Source organism: Lemur catta, chromosome 11 (genome assembly GCF_020740605.2).
Source record: "Lemur catta isolate mLemCat1 chromosome 11, mLemCat1.pri, whole genome shotgun sequence".
NCBI classification, from domain to species: domain Eukaryota; kingdom Metazoa; phylum Chordata; class Mammalia; order Primates; family Lemuridae; genus Lemur; species Lemur catta.
Genome location: NC_059138.1, coordinates 11,868,692 through 11,893,380, shown reverse-complemented (window position 1 = coordinate 11,893,380; position 24,689 = coordinate 11,868,692). Strand labels below are relative to the sequence as shown.

The window sequence follows — 24,689 nt, the reverse complement described above, 5'->3', positions numbered from 1 at the left end:
AATTGTTTTATTTGGGAAAAGTGCTTCTTACAAAAGGGCAGCTGCAAAATACAGAGACCTCTGCAACAATTATTTGTTTTTTTCTTAAAGTGAAAGAATGGGTGGGATCCAAGGAATCAAAGCAGTGGATGGACAAACCAGGAGCATCTCCAAGTTATTTTCAGGAAAAAGAGCAACAAAATGCAAAGGTAAAATTTCTGATCAAGGAATTCTTCTAACTGAACTTTAGCTTGTCTTATCGATTACCATCCCTCCCCTTTAGTGGAAAAGTGTGACTTATTATTGCAAACCAATTATTCCACTATAATAAATACCTTAGAACATAGTTTTGAATCACATCTGTCAACCTGCAAAGCTCAGGGGTGGAATGAGGCAATACCCACCAAAACAAACAAGAAAACCCGACAATAAGATTCCTCAAATGAGGACAAAGGTTTTTCAAAAAGTGCCTGGATTGGAAAGGCTAGATCACAGAACATTAAATACAACTGTGTGTCCAAGAGCCAGTTTGTGTTAATATATGGGATAACCAGATAGTTTTAACCTCTATGGCTAACCCCAATTTCTCTATGTATATAGACAGACAGAGCTAGCACTGCTATGTTAACAACTACCAATATACTGCTTTGTCCTTTAAGATCTATCTGCCACACAAGGCTGAAACCACTAGACCAAGTTTTTCTACTAAGGCTAAGAATACTGCATCTATGCAGGGATGAGAAGCTTATCTCACACACTCACACACACATACTCTCTCTCCCACATTCACACACACATCAAGTCTACCAGCCCTTGGGAGTCAACTTCCAACTCTGCATTGATTTTGTGACCCTATATCTTTTATATGTATTCTTTCTCAATTTTCCTATCATGCAAAACACAGTAGAAATCTCAACACATTCACACCTGGTTCTGGTTACCCAGTAGTATTACTTATGTGCAATTAAACAAGAGATCAAAACCACAGAACAAATGTACATGGTAGGGATTCCAGGGTAGGGAACAGGTGTAAAAACACAGATGTGCAGATTTCACCGGAAACCCCAAGGAGCCACCTCCTAGTCTGTAGCAGAAGGCTACTTGCCAGCTCAGGTCCCTTCACCCGACACTCCTATTCTTAGACCCCAAAGCAGGGCCAGTGCTTTTACTTTTGAACCTGGGGGGCGGGGTCCTCAAAGTGAGTGTGAAAAGTCCACAAACACAATCTGGTTGAAAACAGATGACGCAACAAACCTACACTAACTGACAGTTAAACTCGTGTTACAAAAAAACTAACTTTTAAGATTTATTTTTGTAACTTTTTTAAACAGAGAAAACAACACACTCCTTGGGTAAAGGTGAGGGATTGAAAAGACAGGCCCTGGGTAAAAATTATTATGACAGCACCTGGAGTTGATAGGCCTGCCTCAGAGAGAAACACAGGCACTGCCACACCAGCACAGGGGACAGCTACTGTCTGAGGCTCGGCAGCCCAGTTCACGCACCACGCAAGGTTGCTATAGATCCAAGTCATAAAAATCTTCCAGCTCATCATGAAACAAGTCCCACTCATCTTCAGAGTCTGTCAGTTCGTCGTCCCCACCTGCAGCCAAAAGCATAAGCAACATCTCGCCCAGCTCAAAGGTGACAATCTCTTCTTCATCGTTGTCAAAGGGACTGCTGTTCTCTCTTTCCTCAATGAGCTCCCAGAAGTGGTTCCTTCGTTGGGCCTGTAAGAAACAAGGCCATGATAGGGGTGGCACTGCCGAGCAGTATCTTCTATTCTGTCGTTTACAAGGCAAACCGTCCAGCACACCAGAGGGCATGACGAACCAGACTTCTTATTTAGGGTTTCCATCTTACCAATTCCTCCCCTCTGGGTACTCGATGTAAACAGTTTAGGCTAGAGCTTTAAGCATTATATTTCTTCCTTTCCTATCCCTCCCAGTTTTCCGAGGTTTGTTTCCTCCTGTAATACTCTAGTCTCACTCCCAGACCTGAGTGTTAATCTTCTCCTTCCCCTGCCCCAATATGTGCAGGACTCAACTGATATCGTGGTATTTCCCCTCCTTTAAAAAAACAGTGAGAGTTACCCGGTATCTGCTTGATGTTCCCACTTTCTGTCTCTGTGGCTCCTCTCTACGGCCATCAGGGTACGCATGCTTGTAAAAACAGTTCCCTCCAAATGGGCAGCTCCCACGTCCTTCATCAAAATACCTGCACGCCTTGTTGCTGGAAAGGAAAATATCGCAACCCTTACTCACAGTGGATTTCAGGTCTGTATTTGACTATCATCCGGGGTTTCTTTAAACAGGTAGGGATAGAACCAGTATGTCTGTTTACAGCCCTCCCCGAAGTGTGTTCTTATAAGCATGTGCGTGCCAATGCATGAAACACTAGAAACAGACACTCTGTTCAAGTCCATGCTGTTTAACAGCTCTTGTATAACAGATCTCATAGAGAGAAAACCTTCTAAAAAGCCAACACACAAGAATTAACACAGGACAACTACAACGTGGATTCAGAATAAGGTAGAACCCCATTCATGGGGCTTTACCTATCAGTAGGACAGACTTTATTATAACACAGTCCCTCGGCATGCATCCCAAGGACTGTGTTATAGCAAGAGACATATTGGGTATAAGTGTTATCAGGGGTGACGAACTGTACTAGGAAGTAAAAGGGCAGGAAGGAGGTAGGAGTGCATAATGCAGCACGGTTCTTTTCAAAGTGAGCCCAAGCTATGTTGGGCTCTTGGCTTGAGAAAAGGCTGCAGTGCTCATACCTCATTGCCTCCTTGTATTTCTGAATGAGTTTCTGCTTCTCTTCTTTCTCCTCCACCCAGTACTCACTTGGAATGACAAAGTTAGATGTGATCCGGCATTCTGGGCAGGACCTGGGAAACAATGAACAGGCTGCAATGCACATTCCCTTTACAGGCCCACTCTTCAAGGACACACCCTGGTGTGTTACCTCCAGACTTAGCTGAAAGGCACGTGGGCATTTCCTGAAAGGGTTCCACACACTGTCACACAATTGCCCATTTCTTTTGAGGCAAGACAAACTCCTTTATAAATCCAACTCAATGGCTAGCCAGTTCATTTTATAAAAAAATAACTTAGGTCAAGAACAAGAACAAAAACAAAAGAAGACATTTCACACAGACTCCTTTTTCTTTCGTTTAAATAAATTTATTTCTTGTAACTTTGCTCTGTTTAGATTATGTAGTTTTTGTTCAGTTATGAGAACAATCTTTAAAGGATGGTGGATTATTGGCTAGCTTAATGGATGGAATAGGAAAGTGGAAAATGTAGAATGTCAGGAAACATACATTCAGAGCTAGATAAATTTGTTCACTGAGCCTAAACTGGCTAATAATCCATTAAACACAATCTCCTCAGAAAAAGCACGAAGATTCTACTAACTGATACATAGGACTTCCTCATTCAAATAAAAGTAGATAGACCAACTAACCTAGAAGCTAACTGAAACACAAACAAGAAATCTCAATTAGAACACCCAGTTTCGAGATAAAATGCATGCACTTAAATGCAGTCCAGCTGGTTCAAAGTTGGCACAAGTTACTAAATTCTTCCCCAAAACAGAAAGCACAAACGAAGATTGGGGAGGAGTCTCACTTTATGATCTTGCTCTCAAATTGCTTTGCACTCCTCCACTTGCGAATACACTTGAGACAGTAGGTGTGGTTGCAGTTGGAGAGGATCCCGAAGCGGCGTTCGCTGGGGTTGGCTTTCTCATAGACCACCTCCATGCAGATCCCACACACCATGTCCTTGCTGCGCTGCACAGCAAATGAGAGCTCCATGTCCTTCTCATGGGCCTCAATGCAAGACTAGAGAAAGTGGAGAGAAGTGTAATCAAGTCACTTGAATCCTGAGAGACTTAAGCTTGTTAGTGACTCATGTTCAGAGAATCAAATAGTCAACTGAAAAATGCTCCCAACCTGACACTAAAATAAGCTTTGCTCACAAGTGAACACAGATGCAGTGACATGGGACTTTGCAATACTGTAAAAAACCAAACTACAAGGACTCAATTTAGGAACTGAAAAATGACCCAATTTTCTCTGCCCTAAACCTACAGCTCAACTGTTGCTGTTATCCACATTCAAGACAGTTTTTCATACTAAGTTTGTTGTATTTCTGTTTCTAGATGCAGAATGTAATTAGGATTAAGGCCCTAATTTAAAACCTGCCAGAAAATAAGGGTGAAGGAAACTAACATTTATTATGTGACAGGGACATAATTCTCATATCTTTTTTTAAATAACAGCTTTAGAGATATAATTTGCATACCGTACAATTCACCCATTTAAAGTGTACAATTAGATAACTTTTAGTATTTTCAGTTCCATAATCAATATGGATTACCACAATAAATATTAGAATATTTTCATTATCCCAAAAAAGAAACCCCATACCCATTAGCAGTCTCTCATTTCCCCCAGAAAACCCCAAAGCTAGGCAACCACTAATCTGTGGATTTGCCAATTCTGGATATTTCATGTAAATATGTGGCCTTTTGTGAGTGCATTTGTTCACTTAGCATGTTTTCAAGGTTATCCATGATATCCTGTACTTTTTTAACCTATTAAAAACATGATTATAAGAAATACAAGGGGGGCAAGGGCAATATGTAACCTAGACCTTTGTACCCCCATAATATGCTAAAAGAAAAAAAAATACAAAAACAGAAAATCAATAGGAAAGTCACCCATAATCCCACATAATCACTTGTTTCAGTATCTTTCCTTCAGAGGCAGGCATTGCTATCCCCTATATAGAAAGATGTATGGGGATTTAACTTGCCTAAGTTCATACTAGTATACTGTGAAAGTAGGATTTCAAACTATGTCTATCTTACACCATGTTTCACCTCCCACAACAAAATTAATTTTATTAAACAAAAATGATGATTAGAAGCAAAATTTGCTCCAATACATATAAGGTTTATAATTTGATGTATTCAACAAAAACTTCATGTTGCAAGTAGGCTTAAAACTATAGTCTGAAACCTCCCAGGTTTCAAACTGGAATGTAAAATGGTGCAGCCACAAGTTTTGCAGTTGCTCAAAATGTTAAGCAGCGTTAGCTTATGACCCAGCAATTTCACTCCTACGTATATACCCGAGAACTGAAAACACTATCTTCCCATAAAAACTTGTACACAAATGTTCATAGCAGCATCATTCATAATAGCCAAAATGTGGAAATGACCTAAGTGTCTAGCAACTCATGAATGGAAAAATGTATGTGGTCTAGCCATGGAATAGAATATTATTCAGCCATAAAAAGGAACGAAGTACTGCTGCGTGCTACAACATGGAGAACACAGAAAACATGCTCAGTGAAAGAAGGCAGTCACAAAGGGCCACATATTAGATGACTTGTTTATATGAAATATCCAGAATAAGCAAATCCACAGAAACTGAAAGTAGATTAGCTGTTGCCAGGAGCTAGAGGAAGGATAAAATGAAGAGTGACTGCTAATGGTATAGGATAATCTTCTGGGGATGATGAAATGTCCTAAAATTATAATCGTGGTAACGGTTACACAACTCTGTTATACTAAAAACCAACGAAATGTGCATTTTAAAAGAGTTATCTGTGCAGAATGTGAATCTCAGAAATGATGTTATTTAACCAAAAAAAGAAGATGATGAAAAGGAGGGAAAAATATAATCTAAAGTTCTAGAAGTATGACTTCTTGATAAAGCATTCGAGAAGCCAGGTAAGAAATCTTCCCTACTCTCTGATAACCATTCAATTCACCAAATGTTTCTCTGAAATGAACCAACAATATTGTGAAAGGACAAATTTTGTTTCTCACACCTAATAACATATACATCTCCCTAAAGACTTACTTTTATATGTTGTGATCTCTGGGCAGCATCCATTGGATGTAGGACCTGCAGCCCACACATATCACATGAATCTCCGTGGAGATACACACAGTTCTCCCCATATCGGCACTCTCCCACTGCAGCATAGGGGCAAAGCTGCTTCTTTGTTTCCACAGCGGTTTGCTCTTTCTCTGATTCTTCCTTGGTCACTGAGCCCTGCAGGGGTGCGTCAGTGCAGGAAGGGGCAGCTGAAAATGTTTAAGAGGGTGGTAAAGGTCCAAATGGATAACGCAAATATATGAACTATAAGGTAACTGAGACCCTAACTGAAAAGAAAAAAATAAAAAGAACTTCAATTAAACTCTAGAACAGTCTATTCACTCTTGCAAGAAATGGAATTTTTTCTAATGCTGATATTTCCAAGTTTAGGCTTGTTTATGAAAAAAAAAGCTTCTTTATGTATTTCTTGGGCAATTGAAATTTACTTTTTAAAAGTATTGATTAAAGAAGAGAGGCTTCAGTTTTTCACAACATTCTGAAATCATTACTACTGGGATTCAAAAAGTTTCTTTCACTCCATCTGTAAATCTTAGGTAATCCAATTTAAAGTACCATATTAAGATTAGGCTAAAAATGAAGAAGGTTGTGAAACAGCTAATTGATGAACTGCTGTCTAGCCCTCTAACCTTTATTCTATTCTTCAGAATACTTACCACGGCCACAGTAGGGCTGTCCAGGAACAAACTCGATAGCATTCACCCAGTCCTCTGAACCTGCTCCCACAGTTGCAAAGTTTGAATTTCTTGACTCAGCTTCGCCTGTATCCATTTCAGCAGATGATTTTGCAGTTAGGTCTGTAGCAGTTCCTTCTTCCTGTTTCAATGGCTTGCTATGGTCATATCTAAAGAAAATTTTAAAATAAGCAGTCACTGCCTAATTTCATATATTCCCTGATACTTTCCTTGGACCCTCTTCAAACTTTAATGTGTACATGAATCACCTGCGAAATTGTTAAACAGGCAGATACCTAATTTGTAAGTCTGGAGTGACGCCCATGATTCTGCATGTCTACCAAGCCCCAATGTGATGCCAGACCAGGGTTCAGCAAACTTTAGAGGGTCAAATACATAAATATTTTAGGCTTTGCAGGTCATGCAGTCAGTCACAACTAGTCAACTCTGCAATTTAGTGCAAAAGCAACCATAAGCATTATTTAAATGAATGTGTGACCATGTTCCAATAGACTTTTTCCCCCTAACAAAAACAGCCCTTGGCCAGGTTTGCCCTCAATGTCATCTACGCCTGCTGTAGATACTTTATTACTCTTCAAATTCCACTCTAATCGTGCTAACTCTGCTAAAGAGACTGTGTAGCCAAAACTGACCGAAGGATTAATCAAAGCAAGGTTGACACTCAAGTAGACACTGTAACAAGTAGACATGCGGAACATTTTACCAACACATAAATTAAAATATTTAATATTTTAATTTGCCAATATTTAAAAGGTAGAGACAGTATTTACAAAATATACAATATGTATTTTCTTTTTCTAAACTCATCTATTCACTACTTTCCTTTCCAAGTTTTTGCCTTAAAAACATTCTCTACTTTTTTCTTTTCTTTTTTTGAGACAGTCTCGCTCTGTTGCCTTGAGTAGAGTGCCGTGGTGTCAGCCTAGCTCACAACAACCTCAAACTCCTGGGCTCAAGCGATTCTCCTGCCTCAGCCTCCTGGGTAGCTGGGGCTATAGGCATGAGCCACCATGCACGGCTAGTTTTTTTTTTTTCTATTTTTTTTTAGTTGTTTGGCTAATTTCTTTCTATCTTTAGTAGAGATGGGGTCGTGCTCTTGCCCAGGCTGGTCTCCAATTCCTGAGCTCAAATGATCCGCCCACCTCAGCCTCTCAGAGTGCTAGGATTACAGGCGTGAGCCACCACACCTGGCCAGAAGGAACTATCTTGATTATGCTCTTTCACTTGCATCATCTGACTTCAAGTACAGTGAGGAAGTATTTTCAGTATTTCAGTATTCTCTCAACATTTTAGAGAAACTAAGTGGCAGTTACAGATCAAATGTGATTCTAAAGCTGCTCTGTACAATGCAGCAGCCTCTGGCCCCATCTAATTATTTATACTTGATATTTAAAACTCAGTTTCTCAGTCCTTGCTGTAGCCATATTTTCAAGTGTTCAAATGTTACAGGTAGCTAGTAGCTACTATATTAGATAGCAAGATAAAGGTCATTTCCATTATTGTACCAAGTTGTACTGGAATGCACTGTTCTGAAGTTTCTTTTAGAGCCATAAGGATCCTTAGAAATCTAGCCCCAAAGCCTCACTTTTCAGATTAAGTAACTCCCCAGTTTGAAAGAGAATTTCAAAAAACGTTAATTATTTTCACAGCCTTTAAATTAGAAAAGAACTTGGGTTTTGGAATTAAGACAGGTTTGAATTAAAAACACCAGCTCCACCAGCGTGCAAAGTCTTTAAGGCTTTGGGAATGCTTAAAAAAAAATTAAAATGAAGATTAAATGACATGATGCATAAAAGGTCTAAGAGACTTATATGACATCCTTTCTTTTTCCTTTGCACACTCATTTTAAGGATTTCAGGGTTACAACCCTCCACTGCTAAATTTGACTGGCTTAAAAAATAAAAAAAAATTAAAAAGTATTTCAGGGTAAATGATTTAAAAAAAATTGCAAATACTACAAAGTCTGTGTTTCCTTTTTTTTTGAGACAGAGTCTCACTCTGTTGCCCAGGCTAGAGTGCCGTGGCGTCAGCCTAGCTCACAGCAACCTCCAACTCCTGGGCTCAAGCAATCCTACTGCCTCAGCCTCCCGAGTAGCTGGGACTACAGGCATGCGCCACCATGCCCGGCTAAGTTTTTCTATATATTTTTAGTTGTCCAGCTAATTTCTTTCTATTTTTAGTAGAGATGGGGTCTCACTCTTGCTCAGGCTGGTCTCCAACTCCTGAGCCCAAACATCCGCCCGCCTCGGCCTCCCAGAGTGCTAGGATTTACAGGCGTCAGCCACCGCGCCCGGCCCACTACAAAGTTTTTGAAAGAAGTGCATTTTGGTTGCAGGGTAAATTTATCAAGGAATCAATAAGATATATTAGTTAGCTAGAAAGCCCACAATTATAAATAAATAAAAGTTTTCTTGCTTTCAAATATTCTACAGTTGTCTATGGTCATAAAGAGTCTAGTTTTTTTAAGAACAGTCTAAAAAACTAAAATAAACATTTTATATACAAGCAGTTAATTTTTTTGAACACCTGGTAATAAACATATACCATACATTAAGAACTGGACCACCTACTGAGAAGTCAATATGAATAAAACAAGATCCCCACTAGCAAATGAGAAATCTATTTTTAAAATTAACTTTTGCAATTAAAAGGTCCTCTAGAAAAGGAACATGTATCAAATAAAAACAAATAACTTTAATGTAAGAGATTATATTGAGAAATAAATACAGAACTTAAATTTAGAGGAAGACACTGAAAAACACATGTTCTCAAATCTGTCTATTGAGGCAAAGTTATTTCCTTAGTGCAGAGTAAAGCTATATAAAATATCCTTCTGAAGTGAAGATTTGTGAGTAAGCACTAGTAAGGATAAAGTACAAAGAAAAAATTAATAAAGCAAGAAAGAAAAGAAAAAGAAAAACCAAGACACCCATTGTAAAAGGTATTTACTAGAAAAATACAGTTCACTGAAACATGGACCTCCTTAAGGGCAGGGATTGGCAGACTGTGACCCTCAGGCCAAATCCAACTAATGCTAAGAATGGTTTTGACATTTTAATTTTAAAATGGTTGGGGAAAAAATGAGATCATTTTATGACACACAAAAGTTACATGAAACTCTAATTTCAGTATCCCAGAATAAGGCTTCAATTGGAACGAAGCCACATCCATTAACGCATGTACTGTCTATGGCTGCTTTTGCACACAAGAGATCACACAGCCTGAATCATCAAAAATATTTATATTCTCTGGCCTTGTATGAAAAGTTTGGCACTCCTGCTTACTAGGATTCTATTCTCACATCTGTTGGATTCATTGCCCATGACAGTGACTTTGCTATAGTTACTAAATTAATTTTTCAACGTATTATCACAGCATCGCTGATCCTTTTAGTAAAGTGTTAGGTGATAACTAATGCTGAGGCAACATTTAAAGAAATATTAAGCTTTTCTTTCACACCCTGCAAATACTTCGATATAGTACAAACTTCTATCTGAAGAAGTATAATCAATTTTTCTTCTCCCTCTGGCTGGCTTACAACTCCCTGCCTCCACTGCTTCCATGGCCCACCTGCCTTTACAGATTCTAATTTATAGAATTCTTCAGTATGAGATTTGGCTTCCAAAGGGCAAAACTCCTCCAAACAAGTCAACTAAGGCAATACTGTCCCTTTCCCCAAGGAGTGTCCAGAAAAAGGACTTCTAATGGCATTTAGGAGGTGAGGCAAAGGATGCCAGATGTCCTATAATATGCAAAAAGTCCTGAACAACAAAGAACTGCGCCCTGTCTCTACCAAAACAAACAAAAAGGTTGGAGGGAGGAGGCTACCTATTCCCTCTGTGAGGAGTTAAATTATTATATGAAATCTCTAGGCATTGGGTAACTTATATAAATGGATCCCCATATAGTAAAAGTGAGAAGTAGGTTCAAGTCCCTAGGTATAAATTTAACAGAAAGATCGGGTGTGAGGGTGTGCTGGCTTGCGCCTGTAATCCTAGCACTCTGGGAGGCTGAGGTGGGAGGATCGCTTGAGGTCAGGAGTTTGAGACCAGCCTGGGCAACACAGTGAGACCCCCGTCTCTATAAAAAAATGGATGAAATTAGCTGGGTAACTAAAAATAGAAAAAAAATTAGCCAGACATGGTGGTGAACAACTGTAGTCCCAGCTACTGCCTGTAGTCACAGTAGGAGGCTGAGGCAGCAGGATCACTTGAGCCCAGGAGTTTGAGGTTGCTGTGAGCTAAGCTGAGGCATGGCACTCTAGCTGTGGCACTCTCGCCCGGGGAACTGAGTGAGACTCTGTCTCAAAAAAAATATGCACCCCTCCTCCCTAAGATTCTTTTGCTAGTCCATAATCAAGCTTAATAATCACCTGTAACAGCCTGTCCTAAACAATTAACACCAAATTGTCAGGCAGACTATTATAGGTTCCCCAAATTCCTTTCACTTAATCCTAAAAGGTCTAACCTCCATTCAAATCAGAATCAATCCCCAAGAGTTTTAGAAATAGGGAGCTACATCCTTTAAAGTAAACTAAAGTTCCTTTATTAGGCAACTCACATCTGCCTAAACATCAAAGCCTCACGAAAATAGGGTGTCTGCCTCATTCTCTAGTCTCAAACCATTTGAGGCCGGCAAAACTAAACAAAAAATAAGTTGATTAACATGTAGAGCCTAGGACTTAGTACAGACTTTTCAGTTTACCCTTCAGATTTCCACTCACTCTACTCACACAGTCCAATCAGATGAGTACCTGTTCTGAAATAAGAGGCCCATCTCTTAGTTAACCATACGTCTTTTCCCCATTTGCCTCGCAACGTATTTCCACATCTCTCTGCTGGACACCTTAGATTCTCTGCTCTTAATATTCAATTCCTCCCCATCATAGTTGGCAATAACTCTGAAATGAGTGGAACCCAGCTCCCCTACAATTAGCCTAGTCTAGAAAACCTGCAGGCTGTCCTGCTACAAAGGATTGTTCGTTCATTATAAGGTGAAGTTCTGACAACTTTCCCCTCCCTTTAATATTGTGACTGACAGAAAGACAGGTCTGGTGTGTTTTTTTTTTTTTTTTTTTTTGAGACAGAGTCTCAATCTGTTGCCTTGGGTAGAGTACAGTGGTGTTATCATAGCTCACTGCAGCCTCCAACTCCTGGGCTCAAGCAATCCTCCTGCCTCAGCCTCCCGAGTAACTGAGACTATAATATAAGTTTGAGCCAGGATGCCCAGTTAATTGTTCTATTTTTAGTAGAGACGGGTCTCACTCTTGCTTAGGCTAGTCTTGAACTCCTGAGCTTAAGCAATCCTCCCACCTTAGGCTCCCATAGTGCTAGTATTACAGGCATGAGCCACCAAGCCTGGCCCATCCAGTGAATTAGGAGACTGTTGTTATTTTTTTTTTCCTTTCAAGAAATACTGCAATGAAAAAATTGGCAGAGAGCAAAATGATCTGACTACTAAACTCAGATATCAGGGATCCACCTCTGAGCTCCTACTCAGATGAAAAAGATCTTTCCCCACTCCACCCTGACTGGATTTCCTATTATGTAGATGTACTACTTAATATACCATACCCATCCATCAATAATTTCCTATTCTTTTTAACTCTAAGCATTTAAACCTAATAGTTGACACAATTTTTTTCCTGATAACAACAATATAATTGGCTATGACACTGCCAAAAAGTCTTACCTAGGACAGTGGTTTAAAACATGTCCAATGCCCTTTGACAAGCCTCCCTTCAAAAGGTGGAACCCAATTCCTCTCCTCATGAATGTGGGCTGGGCTTAGTGGCTTAGTTCAGCACTAGTGAAGTGACAGTATGTGACGACTGAGACTAGGTCATAAAAGGCATTGTGTGGCTACTCCTTGCCTCCTCGATTCCCTTGCTGTGGGGAAACCTCAGTGCCTAGCTCTAAGAACACTCAACAGCCCTATGCAAATGGTCACATGGTGAGACTAAGGTCTCCTGCCACAGCCAAATGGGTGAGCCCTCTTCTTCTTTTTTTTTTTAAGATTAGTCAAGTGCAGTCGTGAAAGGAGGGAAAGAGTGAGCCCTCTTAAAAGCAATCCTCCAACCCCCATCAAGTCTTCAGATGACTGCCACCCTGGCTAAAATCTTACAGACATCTCATGAGTCTCTGAGCTAGAACCACATAGCTAAGCCACTCACAGATTCTAGACCCCCAGAGACTGTGTGATAATAAATGTTCCTTGGGTTTTTTTGTTTTGGTTTGGTTTTTAGAGACAGGGTCTCACTGTCGCAGAGGCTGAAGTGTGGTAATGCAATCATAGCTCACTGTAACCTCAAACTCCTAGGCTCAACCAATCCTTCCACCTCAGCCTCCCAAAGTGCTGAGATTACAGGTGTGAGCATCTGTGCTCAGCCTATTCACTGTTTTAAACTGCTAAATTTGGGGGTAACTTGTTTAACATCCATAGATAATCAATATATCTAAACATTTTCTGAACTGGGAAAATAAAAGGCTCTACCCAGTTTTTAAACAGTTCCCAAACCCACTACTGCTGAATTGCAATTTAACAGGATTATGGTACCGATTCAATGAATAATGCTAGAGCTTACTTAATAGCTAATCCTTGTTGGTTCTCTAACATTCTGAGATAGACACTAGAAACATTCTTGAAGCTTTTTTCCTAGATCTTGGTTGCCCTTGGACCTTATTAGTTCCGTGAGCTCAGGGGCATCAGACAGAATGACAAGCCACCTAGCAACCTAATGCACCATTCCAAATGCCTAAGATCCCTTTCTCTGTATAGTAGAGAATGACTGAAACCGGTCCAATTTGGTCAAATATGTACTTCATTCTTTGGTTTTGAAAAAGAAATGCTATCTATAAACATACTAGGTTTGCAGAAATTGTTCTTCAGACATCAATTAAATTTAGGCATTACCTAAATCTCTCCAAGCAAAGACACTTCTGTCAATGTACTAATATTCCTAAGGAGTACTTTTTTTTTCTTTCTAAATTTTTTACAGAGATGGCGTCTCATTGTATGTTGACCAGACTGGTCTTGAACTCCTGGCCTCAAATCCTCCTGCCTTGGCCTCCCAAAGTGCTGGGATTACAGGCAGGAGTACTTTTCAAACCATTAAGTATTTCTAATCTATTATGTATATATAAAGCTATTAGAATTATGCATTTTGGCCGGGCACGGTGGCTCACGCCTATAATTCTAGCACTCTGGGAGGCAGAGGCAGGAGGATTGCTCAAGGTCAGGAGTTCAAGACCAGCCTGAGCAAGAGCGAGATCCTATCCTCTACTAAAAATAGAAAGAAATGATCTGGACAGCTAAAAATATATATAGAAAAAAATTAGCCGGGCATGGTGGCGCATGCCTGCAGTCCCAGCTACTCGGGAAGCTGAGGCAGAAGAATTGCTTGAGCCCAGGAGTTTGAGGTTGCTGTGAGCTAGGCTGATGCCACAGCACTCTAGTCCGGGTAACAGAGCAAGACTCTGTCTCAAAAAAAAAAAAAAAAGAATTATGTATTTTGCTCTCACTTTTTCTCCCAACCTGTCCCCTGAACAAAATGAATTCATAAACAAATTCTTACCTGCAACGGTCTCCATAAATACAGTACCCTCGCTGAAAATACTTGCACACTACACCATACGGACTGTCAGAGAGATCATGCGAGTACCGACAGTTATCTCCTTCTTTACAAACCCCGTGCATAAAATACCTGTGAGACAAAGGACCACAACACTGGATTAAAAAAAAAAAAAAAGATTAAAGCCAGTCCTCAGTGAATTCATGACTAATATATTCTCCCAATAAATATACAAAAAAATAACACAAAGAAAGTGGAACTAGACTGGATGACCATAAAATGATCCATGCAAGTACCAATCTCAGATTTTAAACATTCTTCTTGTTATTAAGTTTGATCACTGGCCTCAGTTTACAGTCCGAGCGGTGGCTTCTTATTTTCCACTAACTTAAGCCATAATAGCAACTCCATTTATAAAAACAATCAAAGATGAAGAAGCAAGAAACAACACAGACTAGAAAGGCCCGGAGTACTGTATATATTTCACTTCCTCAAGAAACCATTTTAATTCTTTCAAAGCCACATGAAAACAAAAAAAATTGGTTGCAAAAGTAAAAACAAAGGAAAAGACCCCTGCTAGCTGCCTTAAAGGAACATGCGTGTCGTTTCCAAAAGCCATGTATGGGAATACAACTCAATAGCTTCTATTTATCTCTTTCCCTATTTTTTTTTTTTTTGAGACAGAGTCTCGCTCTTTTGCCTGGGGCTAGTGTGCTTAGTGTGCCCTGGCATCAGCCTAGCTCACAGCAACCTCAAACTCCTGGGCTCAAGCAATTCTTCTGCCTCAACCTCCCAAGTAGCTGAGTAGCTGGGACTATAGGCATGCACCACCACGCCTGGCTAATGATTTCTATTTTTAGTAGAGATGGGGTCTTGCTCTTGCTCAGGCTGGTCTTGAACTCCTAACCTCAAGCCATCCTCCCGTTTCAGCCTCCCAGAGTACTAGGATTACAGACATGAGCCACCATGCCCAGCCCAACTCAGTAGTTTCTAAGCTAACCTGGACAAGAAACATCACCTGAGAATCTACTAGAAATGCAAATTTTGAGACCCTACCTTTGACCTACTAAATTAGAAATTGGAGGTGGACCCAAGCAATCTGTGTTTCTCCAAGTAAAGGTGTGGGTTAAGAAAATGATAAGAGTCTTATTTTTTGGTAGACAACCTTGATCCTGTAAAGTGAGTAGAGAACCCTTCTGCCTCCCTCCCATCACAAACTTCTGCCGGGATTTTTAATTCTGTCGTCCTTTATTGGTCTCTTTCTTTTGAGCAGGGTTACGAAGAAACTTCGACAGACCACAACTCCCAAAACATCTATTTACATAAAACTGGTATAGAGTAAGGAAAAAGTATTTCCTGGGTGTAAATGTGGTTGGTCTTGTAGAGCAGCGGTCCCCAACCTTTCTGGCACCAGGGAACGGTTTCATGGAAGACAATTTTTCCACAGACTGGGGGATTGGGGGGGCATGCTTGGCAGAGATCTGCAGTCCAGTCCCTAGTCCCTAACAGGCCACAGAGGTTGGGGACCCCAGTTGTAGTTGTAGCAGACACTGCTGTATCCAACAGCACAGTTATCTGGAGATGGTGTGCAGAATAGTTAAGTACATTCCACTTTGCCCTCTGAATTTAATGACACACAGGAAATAGATTTACAAGAAGCCTTGAAGAAAGCTGTCCCCCAAATTGAAATGTGAAAGGTTCTATTGAGAGATTACCTGCAAATGAACCTTCCATGTGACAGGAGATAACATGAAAAGAAAAAACATTAACATCTTGGTAGGAACAGTTACAGTTATCAAGATCTTAAATGCCCTAGAGTTGAAGTCCATAACAAAACATAACATAGTAGGAAGTCAAATTATAGGTATAATTAGCCTCATTTCACCTGTTATTAGTTTAACTTTATCTAACTCAGTTTTGAACTTTTGCTCAACTGCAGTGCTATTAATACTTTCTGCAAGCTTTGAAGATGGTTGAGCTCTACATAACCCCAATTTTTCTACTGCTTATTAAAAGAAACTTTTTTTAGACACAGTTTGGCTTTGAAAAATTCGCCTGCTAAAATTGTACCAATAGATAATTTCTGGCTACATAAATAAATGAACAGATTAGAAGATTTTTAAAAAAACACAACTAAGTCAATGATATATTGTAATCACCACTATGATAAAACATGCTTCAAAGTGTCCATGAAAGTATCTTCAAAGTATAAAAGTTGATACTAGGTTATTCATTTGAAGCAGTGTCACTGTTTGAATACAGTTGTTTGCTGATGTATCCTCAGTGGAACACTCTTTACTCTCTCAACATTCTACATATACAAGACAAAGGTGTTTATACCTTCAATATTTGAGTTTCAATTGAAGTCAGAGATAGAGATACTGATACAGTGTAGTTTTGTTTGTTTGTTTTTGAGACTTGCTCTGTGGCCGAAGTGTCATCATAGCAACCTCAAACTCCTGGACTCCAGTGATCCTCCTGCCTCAGCCTCCCAAGAAGCTAGGACTACAGGCATAAACCACCAGGCCTGGCTCATGGCTAATTTCCCCCCCACTATTTTTGTTAGAGATGGGGTCTCACTCTTGCTCAGGCTGGTCTGGAACTCCATATCTCAAGGGATTCTCAGAGTTCTAGGATTACAGGCATGAGCCACCATGTCCAGCCACTGACAGAGTTTTAAGGCTTGATAAAATATCTCCCTAGAGATCTCAAGCTGGGAAGGTAGCTCCTAAATCTCTGGCACAATACTTAGGAATTTAAGGCTTTCTTAAATGGTATTTTGCATGCTCTCATTCACTCCATTGTTGCACTCTGTTTATGACACTATTAATTATGTGAAAGTACTTCTTCCACTATCACTACATGACAGCTACTGACCTTGTTTCCTCAACTAGCTACTTCAAGGTGCTCAACCTCCAACACCTACACTTTTAAAATTCAGCACGTCACTTTTTTAGCACTTTTGTAACACCTACACCACTATTGCTTTGTGACATCCATCATCAGTGAAAACTGTTTTCTAGAATCTAAAATGGCAGAGTGAAATTGAGACAACAAATAGATTGGCTAGCCTAGGACAGTGTGGACAGCCTATTAGCACTTTTTAGCAAAAAGCACACTACAGCATATGACCAAGTTAGTTCTCACTGGCTGAGAACATAGGATAGTGCTCTACCTTTTACATACTTTTATATAAAAATTTTGGGGGAACCCAGGATTATGTAATGAATCAATGCCATACAAAGCCGCACTACACAAGGTCTGCACTTCCACTTTTACAAGGAAGGAAAATGGAGATTAAACTATTCAAATACGGTCAAATTCCCAAAGATGTGAATGGATCATGTTTGTAACCCAAGGCACCCTAATCAGTATTCAGCAAAAAGAGCTCCTACTATCTGTTTACCCTGTGCGGTAGGTAGTAGGGATTTGATGGTTGAGTAAAACTGGGCATGGTTCCTCCTTTCACAGAACTTGAATATTTAGTGGAAGAGACAGGACAGCAAGTCAAATAATCCTACTGATAGGTATAAAAAATATACAGCTACTAAGAAAAGTTAAATTGTGCCATGAAAAGGGAGATGACTTGACCAGGTAGCTTACGCAAGTCTTCACCAACAAAGTGATGTTTGCTCTAAAAGTGGGTGGTTGAATAAGTCCCAGTTAACCTACAATAAAAAGGAAAAGAATATTCTAGGCAGACGGTCAGCATATATAAAGGCCCTATAGTAAGAGAGAGGTACAATCACTACAAGGAACTGGAAGAAAGCTAGCACAATGTGAAGAAAACAAGAGTAAATTTGGGGAAAGATGAGGTTGGATAGTTAGGGAACAGATTCTTCAGGGCTTTGTGAGCTAAGTTATTTTAAAGCAGTAAGAAACCACTGAAGGATCTAAAACAGGGAAATGTCAAAATCAAGTTTAAATTTTAACATTATATTAAGCTGCCTTCCAGATGACCTGCCTTGGCTAACTGATTATGCTTAGGTCTAGGGACTTCACTTGATCACAAGTTTCAAAAGCCAACAATGAATGCAGCCACCATAACAGTCAATACAATCAGGCTGTATTAGTAGCAGCAGACTGTTAAGTAGTAATAAATAAAAAGCACAAAGGTTCAGAATTAGGAAGACTCTTTAAATTCCAGCTTACTTCAAATTCACTTACTAGCTGCCTGATCCTCAAGAAACTATTAAATCTGAGTTTCAACACTCTCTTAGATTTAAGAACTTAAGAAAGAAAATCAGCCAGTACGTGTGAAGTAACTGGCATACTGGGATAGCGTCTCCACTGGTGTTCATGTTCATCCTCATGCCCTTCCTCCACATCTCTCCTTTGCCCTGCCAGACCCTACTCTAAATACATTTGCTTCTGACAATGCATTTTAAGAGGTACACATGAACAAATCAGTTAAGAAAGAGTAAGGCAACCAAGAGGGCAGGAGAGCTAGATATCATGGAATAAAGATTCCAAGTTTGCAAGCACGCCATCCTCAAACCATTGTAGTTTGGCCAGAAGACAAAGGAATAACCTTTTCCAGCACTATTTTGACAAACTGATTATATGTGGGAAGCTGGCTCAATATAAGGACTGAGAAACAAACTACTCAGCAATGAAATAAGTTCCAGAACTAGCATCAAAGGAATTCAAGCAGACACTTAATCACCCAATACTGCAGAACCAACCGAAACACTAGAATACAAGCCCTAATTAGATACTGCCAAATACTAAGCATTATTTTACATGGTTGTTTGGTATGTTTGGTTTTCTGGTTTGTTTTACTTGCCTTGTCTCTCTGTGATACAAACACTGTTGGTTTACCCAGAATTATAAACAGTCCTCACAATAAAATCCCTTCTTGCCAACCCATATCTTACAAGTCTAAGAGAGTATGACATAATAGTATGACTTATAACAGATAACAGAAAGAGGGAAAAAAGAAAACCCATTTCTAAGAATTTCTCCCCAAAATAAAAATCAATAAAAATAAGTACTTGCTTTGGTTTTAAATGCTACCACCAAAAACCACCATCCAAATTCACCTTGATGCCACCGCCCAGCCTGAACTTGCCTTCAGTGACAGGCTGGGCCACATGATTCCAAAGTTCGTTCTACAGCAAAGATTCTGACTCCAAGCAGACATTGTCCAGGAATACAGACAAATACAATTTACTAGACTCTCCCTAGTGCTGTACTTCTTGGAAAGCTAATCATGGTCACCGAGACACAGAACAAGAAACCCTAATAAGTAGTTTGTAAGGGTACAAGAGACCCAAACACCACCCTCATGGTATCTCTAGGCATCATAACAACCTCCCTGGGGATTTCTAGAAATTACAGAATACTAACTGTGACCTTTAATCACTTAATTTGCTGTGACATTTCTTACTTTGATATTTAATTTTAAATGAGTGTGAGTATTCTGTTTCTCAAACTAGACTGTAAATTCCTGGTGGGTAAAAACCATTGTTTATTCTGCTTTTATCTCATATAGTGCCTATACACATAATGCTTACATATTTGTTTAATAAATACTGTAGAAGACAGCTAGATGTGATGGCAAACCACTGTGCCAATAGCAAATTAATTTTTCTTCCCCTAGGCTGGAGAACTTTTTCAATGCCATCTAAGTATATATCGCCTCTATTTCCCCTCAAAAAACTCTGTATCTGTCAGTGCAAATCTACTTTAAAAAAAAACAAACAAACACTCTAATACGGGCAACAGAGAGACCTTCTCTCAAAAAAACAAACAGAAAAAACCAAAATGAAAATAAAAAACTATAGTTTGGAAGCAATAAATTTCACCATTGAGGGCGGGGTGAGGTGGCTCCCGCCGGTAATCCTAGCACTCTGGGAGGCCAAGGTGGGAGGATGGCTCAAGGTCAGGAATTCAAGACCAGCCTGAGCAAGAGCGAGACCCCGCCTCTATTAAAAAAATAGAAAGAAATTAACTGGACAACTAAAAATATATAGAAAAAAACTAGCCAGGCATGGTGGCACATGCCTGTAGTCCTGGCTACTTGGGAGGCTGAGGCAGTAGGATTGCTTAAGCCCCAGAGTTTGAGGTTGCTGTGAGCTAGGCTGACGCCAGGTCACTCTAACCAGGGCAACAGAGTGAGATTGTCTCAAAAAAAAAAAAAAAAAAAAAAAAAAATTCACCATTGGCATCACAGAACTTAGTTAAAAAAAAATTATAGTAGATTTCCTTTATTTTAAAGGTATATTAGTGCCAGCCTTGGCAGCACATATACTAAAATCGGCCCAAAAGAAAGATTAACATGGCTCCTGGATGCGAATTCATGAAATGTTTCATATTTTAAAATAAAAATAAAGCATATTAATCGCTTTCTAAAAATAAACTTTTTTCAAAAAAAAATCAAAATATTTTTGTATGAATATATTATTTCAACTTGCAGAACACTCATCTATCATTGTATAAGCACTCTAATAAAGCAGGATCTAAATGTGAAATTACAATTTGCAAATTACAACTTTTCTTTAAATATTAACTGTTGTAACACCACACACTCAAGGAAACTAGAAGCAGCAATGAGCATTTCTAGTTCACAGTATTCCTCCAATAAAAGATATGAAAAGCAGCCTGGTGGTGGCAGCATACTACAGGTTTTTAGAAAGGGTATTCTTAGGTTTTTCTTAAGCAGCAGGAATAAAACTCAAGAATTTAAGAGAAACATTAAGAAAATTGTAACCAGCATGAAAATACAGATGGTTCTGAACAATTAATAAAAACAAATATCCTTACCCAGAGAACTTCTAAGAGGAATACACCTAAGTGAAGAAAATAGCCTTAGTCAAATTCCTATAGGAGTGATTTGTTACAAGAAATCAACACAAACACTAGAAGACAACATTACCTTGAATTCTCTTCAAAGGTTTAGCTATCAAACATATTGATAATATTTATTTATAACACAGTAGACTTGTACATTTCCTTTAACATCTAGTATTGTATCTCTCTCTCTCTCTTTTTTTATTTTGGAGACAGTCTCCTGTTGCCTGGGCTACAGTGCCATAGCAGCCTAGCTCACAGCAACCTCAAACCCCTGGGCTCAAGTGATCCTCCTGCCTCAACCTTTCGAGTAGCTTAGCTGGGACTACAAACACCACCATGCCCAGCTAATTTTTTCTATTTTTAGTAGAGATGGGGTCTCGCTCTTGGTCAGGCTGGTCTCAAACTCCTAAGCTCAAGCAATCCTCCTGCCTCGGCCTCCCAGAGGGCTAGGATTACAGGTGTGAGCTACGGACCCTGGCTTAGCATTGTATCTCCCATTGTAGGCATGCAATGCTTAAAACTGAATGATTTGAACAACACAGTCCCAGAGAGATATACACCTGTTCTATTAAGTCCTTTGTCTTTGCTAATTCACAAATGGTTTAAAAGAAAAGGAAAGCAAGGAAGCAGAGGAATCTTACAAATTGCTATTAAAATGGATAATCTAAGTATGACTTTATCAACATCAATTCAAGCATTTACCGAGTAACTGCCAAGCCCTGCAAGTACAATGATAGGTGCCTACTCCTCTTAAGAGAGCTCTAAGTCTAGAAAGATATCACAGTTGATATTCCTCTACCTAATGGAGAAATTTTTTTTTAAATATGAGATCATGCTAGTACCTAGAACAAATGAAAACAATGTCAAACATTAAAACCCAAGACATATGAACTAACCTGTACTTTTCAAGGTAACTGTCTCAAGCAAAAGCTATATACAGGTTACACAAAACCAAAAACTAGTATATCTAAGCCTGTATCTTTTACATAATGCTTTTTCAAATTATTAGGTCACTCAACTATGTAAATTTCTTAAGTGGATAAATCTATTGGTTCATGCACAAAGAATTCTCACTGGTCCACAAAACATCTAGAATATTTCACTAACTCAAATATACTAAAGGAAGGCAAAGAAGACTATTAACCTGGTAAACTTTTAAGATTCTTATGATACAGGGGAGGAACTAGAAAAAGGAGAAACAGGGAAAAGTACTTAACAGGGGAAAGTACAGTGTTGAAACTGACAATTCTATGCAGAAACGTAAAGTTGGGATGAATTTACCGCTACAGTAGGATAAGGCGAAGTATAGAAATATCAGGTTGGTGACGGGTACTCAAGGAGATTCTATATTTAGGTTGGAAATGGTGGGCAAAATCAAGACATCTTATGTAATTCTTAAAGAACTCACATTTTGAAGGAAGATTATATTTTCATTATATGGAGGCAGACTGGCTGCAGGGTGAACAGCTATAAAGTTCAGGAATAAACAGATTCCACCAATTTTTAGTTTTAAAAGATAACTAGCATATATAAATCAACTATAGAACCATACAGAAAAGAAAAATAAATAGAAATTCAAATAACTGGTTCTATAAACAGGAACTTTAAATTTTTCATTTCTTGGAATATTGCACTTGATTCCATTCTTAGGATCTACGGATGAATAAGGCAAGTTACCTGAAACTGCCTTTATGCTTTCTGCATCCCATTATTGAAAATAACTAAGCTTATCCTTCCTGTCTTAAATATATCATAATAAAGATGGAGAAAGCATCAATCTCCCCACTAGTATCACAGAAAAGAATGGGAATGCTTCAGTCGCACCGTTATTACCACGACAGGCAGTTCTGTATATTAGGAATACGTTCACGTGTTAACAGACGCACCTAAATTATCCTACCCAGTTGAAAACCCGCATTAAATAGATTTTTTTTCAACCGATATAAGAAAAACTTACAGCCCCTACTGGTCACTGTTTAAAAATCGGAGTATAACAAACATACAATTAAATGCCTTCTTATGAATACAGCTCAGTAATTCTTTACAAGCGTATACGGCCGTATAACCACCATCACTTATTTTTCTAATATTTTAGTCTCTCCTACAAAACCAAAACCAAATCTCTCATTGGAAAGAGACGAGCTCTTTCACTGCCTTCAGAAGTAAGACGCGAGAATTTCAAAAGAGGAACACTGTGCTGGGGGAGGGTAATAATGGTAGCTCATAAAATCCAAGGTGGAGGAGACGACCCCAGTCCCCTGATCGCTTGGTTCTAAGACAAAGCTCAGCACCGCCAACCTCCACAAACATACAAAGAAAAAATACAAAAGCTTCTTCTCACGGTTGGGCGGGGGGCGGGGACGGGAGCGGGAGCGGGAGCGGAGAGACGTGAAAAGACGTTTCGAACGGATGACACGCAGGGAGGAGAGGCCCGGGCGGCCCGGCCGGCTGGCTGGGGCCCTCGGTCGGGTCTCCTAGGGCCGGAGAGGGTCGCTGGGAGACCGGCTCAAAGCAGCAATCTCCCGCCCCCTTTCCGAAGCTCCAGCGCTGGAGGTAGGGGCTGGTGGCAGCCATCGACACACACACACACCATCCAACCAGGAGCCATCCTACCTAGCCCCGAAAGGCGCACGGAGCCGAGAACAGCAAAGGACAGGGGAGGGAGGTGGCGGTGCAGCCCGGGAGGACGCCCGGGCGATCGCGCGCTGCCGGGCCTCCGCCGCCCGTAGGGGGTTGACGCAGTGACTAGCCGAGACGCGGCGGCAGCGGCTGCCGGGGTCGCGAACACGGGCCCCCCTCGCTCCGCGCCCGTCCCCCGTCGGCCGGAGGCGCTCCTTCCTACCGCTGCGCCCGCTCGGCCCGCGGCCCCCTCCCCGCGCCCGGCGCTCCGCCACGCAACGTCGTACCTGCAGGTGACCTGTTTAGTCCAGCCGCCGCCGCTGCCGTCGCTGCCGCCGCCCCCTACGCCCGCCCCCGGGGACGGGGCGGCGACTGTGGGGAGAGGGGTGGGGGAGGCCGCTGCCACCGCCGCCGCTGCCGCTTCTGCTCCTGATGTTGTGGCTGTTGTTCCGGGAGCCGCAGCCTCCGCCATTACTGTTTATCCCACACAGCAATGGCCCCGGAACTTCCGGGATCGCATAGTTCCGGTCCGGCAGCGGAGAGAAGGCGGCGAGGAGAGGGAAGGAGACCGAGGCGCCCGCTCTGTCCCCGCCGGCCCCGCGCCGCGTCTCCTTGCGCTCCGGCTACTAGAGCTGCGGCCCAGGAACGTGCGCGCCCGCGGCCCGCCCCCGCGCCGCTGATTGGTGGAGGAGCCGTCTCGCCGCTGATTGGTGGAGGAGCCGTCTCCACCGGGAATGGGGCGGGGCTACGCGGGCCGCAGTACAGGTGTGCCGCGACGCTCCAAATGCGGAGCACGAAAGTCCATACACGTAGCCTTACTTCCCCATAGAGGCCGATGTAGTGTGTGTGGGGCGGGGGGGATTGGAGATTTGGGTTCGAAATATCTGGGTTTAGGCCGGGCGCGGTGGCTCACGCCTGTAATCCTAGCTCTGGGAGGCCGAGGCGGGTGGATCGCTCGAGGTCAGGAGTTCGAGACCAGCCTGAGCAAGAGTGAGACCCCGTCTCTACCAAAAATAGAAATAAATTATCTGGCCAACTAAAAATATATATACAAAAAAATTAGCCGGGCATGGTGGCTCATGCCTGTAGTCCCAGCTACTCGGGAGGCTGA

At 40.8% G+C, this 24,689-nt stretch overlaps 1 protein-coding gene across 2 annotated transcripts; it reads right to left on the bottom strand.

Moving 5' to 3' along the window:
* Nucleotides 1-24,263, bottom strand: MKRN1 (makorin ring finger protein 1). 2 transcript variants are annotated; one of them, XM_045565272.1, is made up of 8 exons: nt 23,866-24,263; nt 14,168-14,296; nt 6,556-6,743; nt 5,864-6,090; nt 3,618-3,832; nt 2,765-2,875; nt 2,073-2,211; nt 1-1,709 (listed from the first exon to the last, which is right to left on the bottom strand). In XM_045565272.1, exons 1-8 carry the CDS (start codon nt 24,048-24,050, stop codon nt 1,497-1,499), a joined length of 1,407 nt encoding a protein of 468 aa, XP_045421228.1. In that variant the 5' UTR covers nt 24,051-24,263; the 3' UTR covers nt 1-1,496. The 2 variants fall into 2 exon arrangements, with proteins under 2 accessions (XP_045421228.1, XP_045421229.1); XM_045565273.1 differs by having other exon boundaries at nt 2,832-2,875; nt 23,866-24,226.
* Between the last annotated feature and the right edge of the window lie 426 nt (nt 24,264-24,689).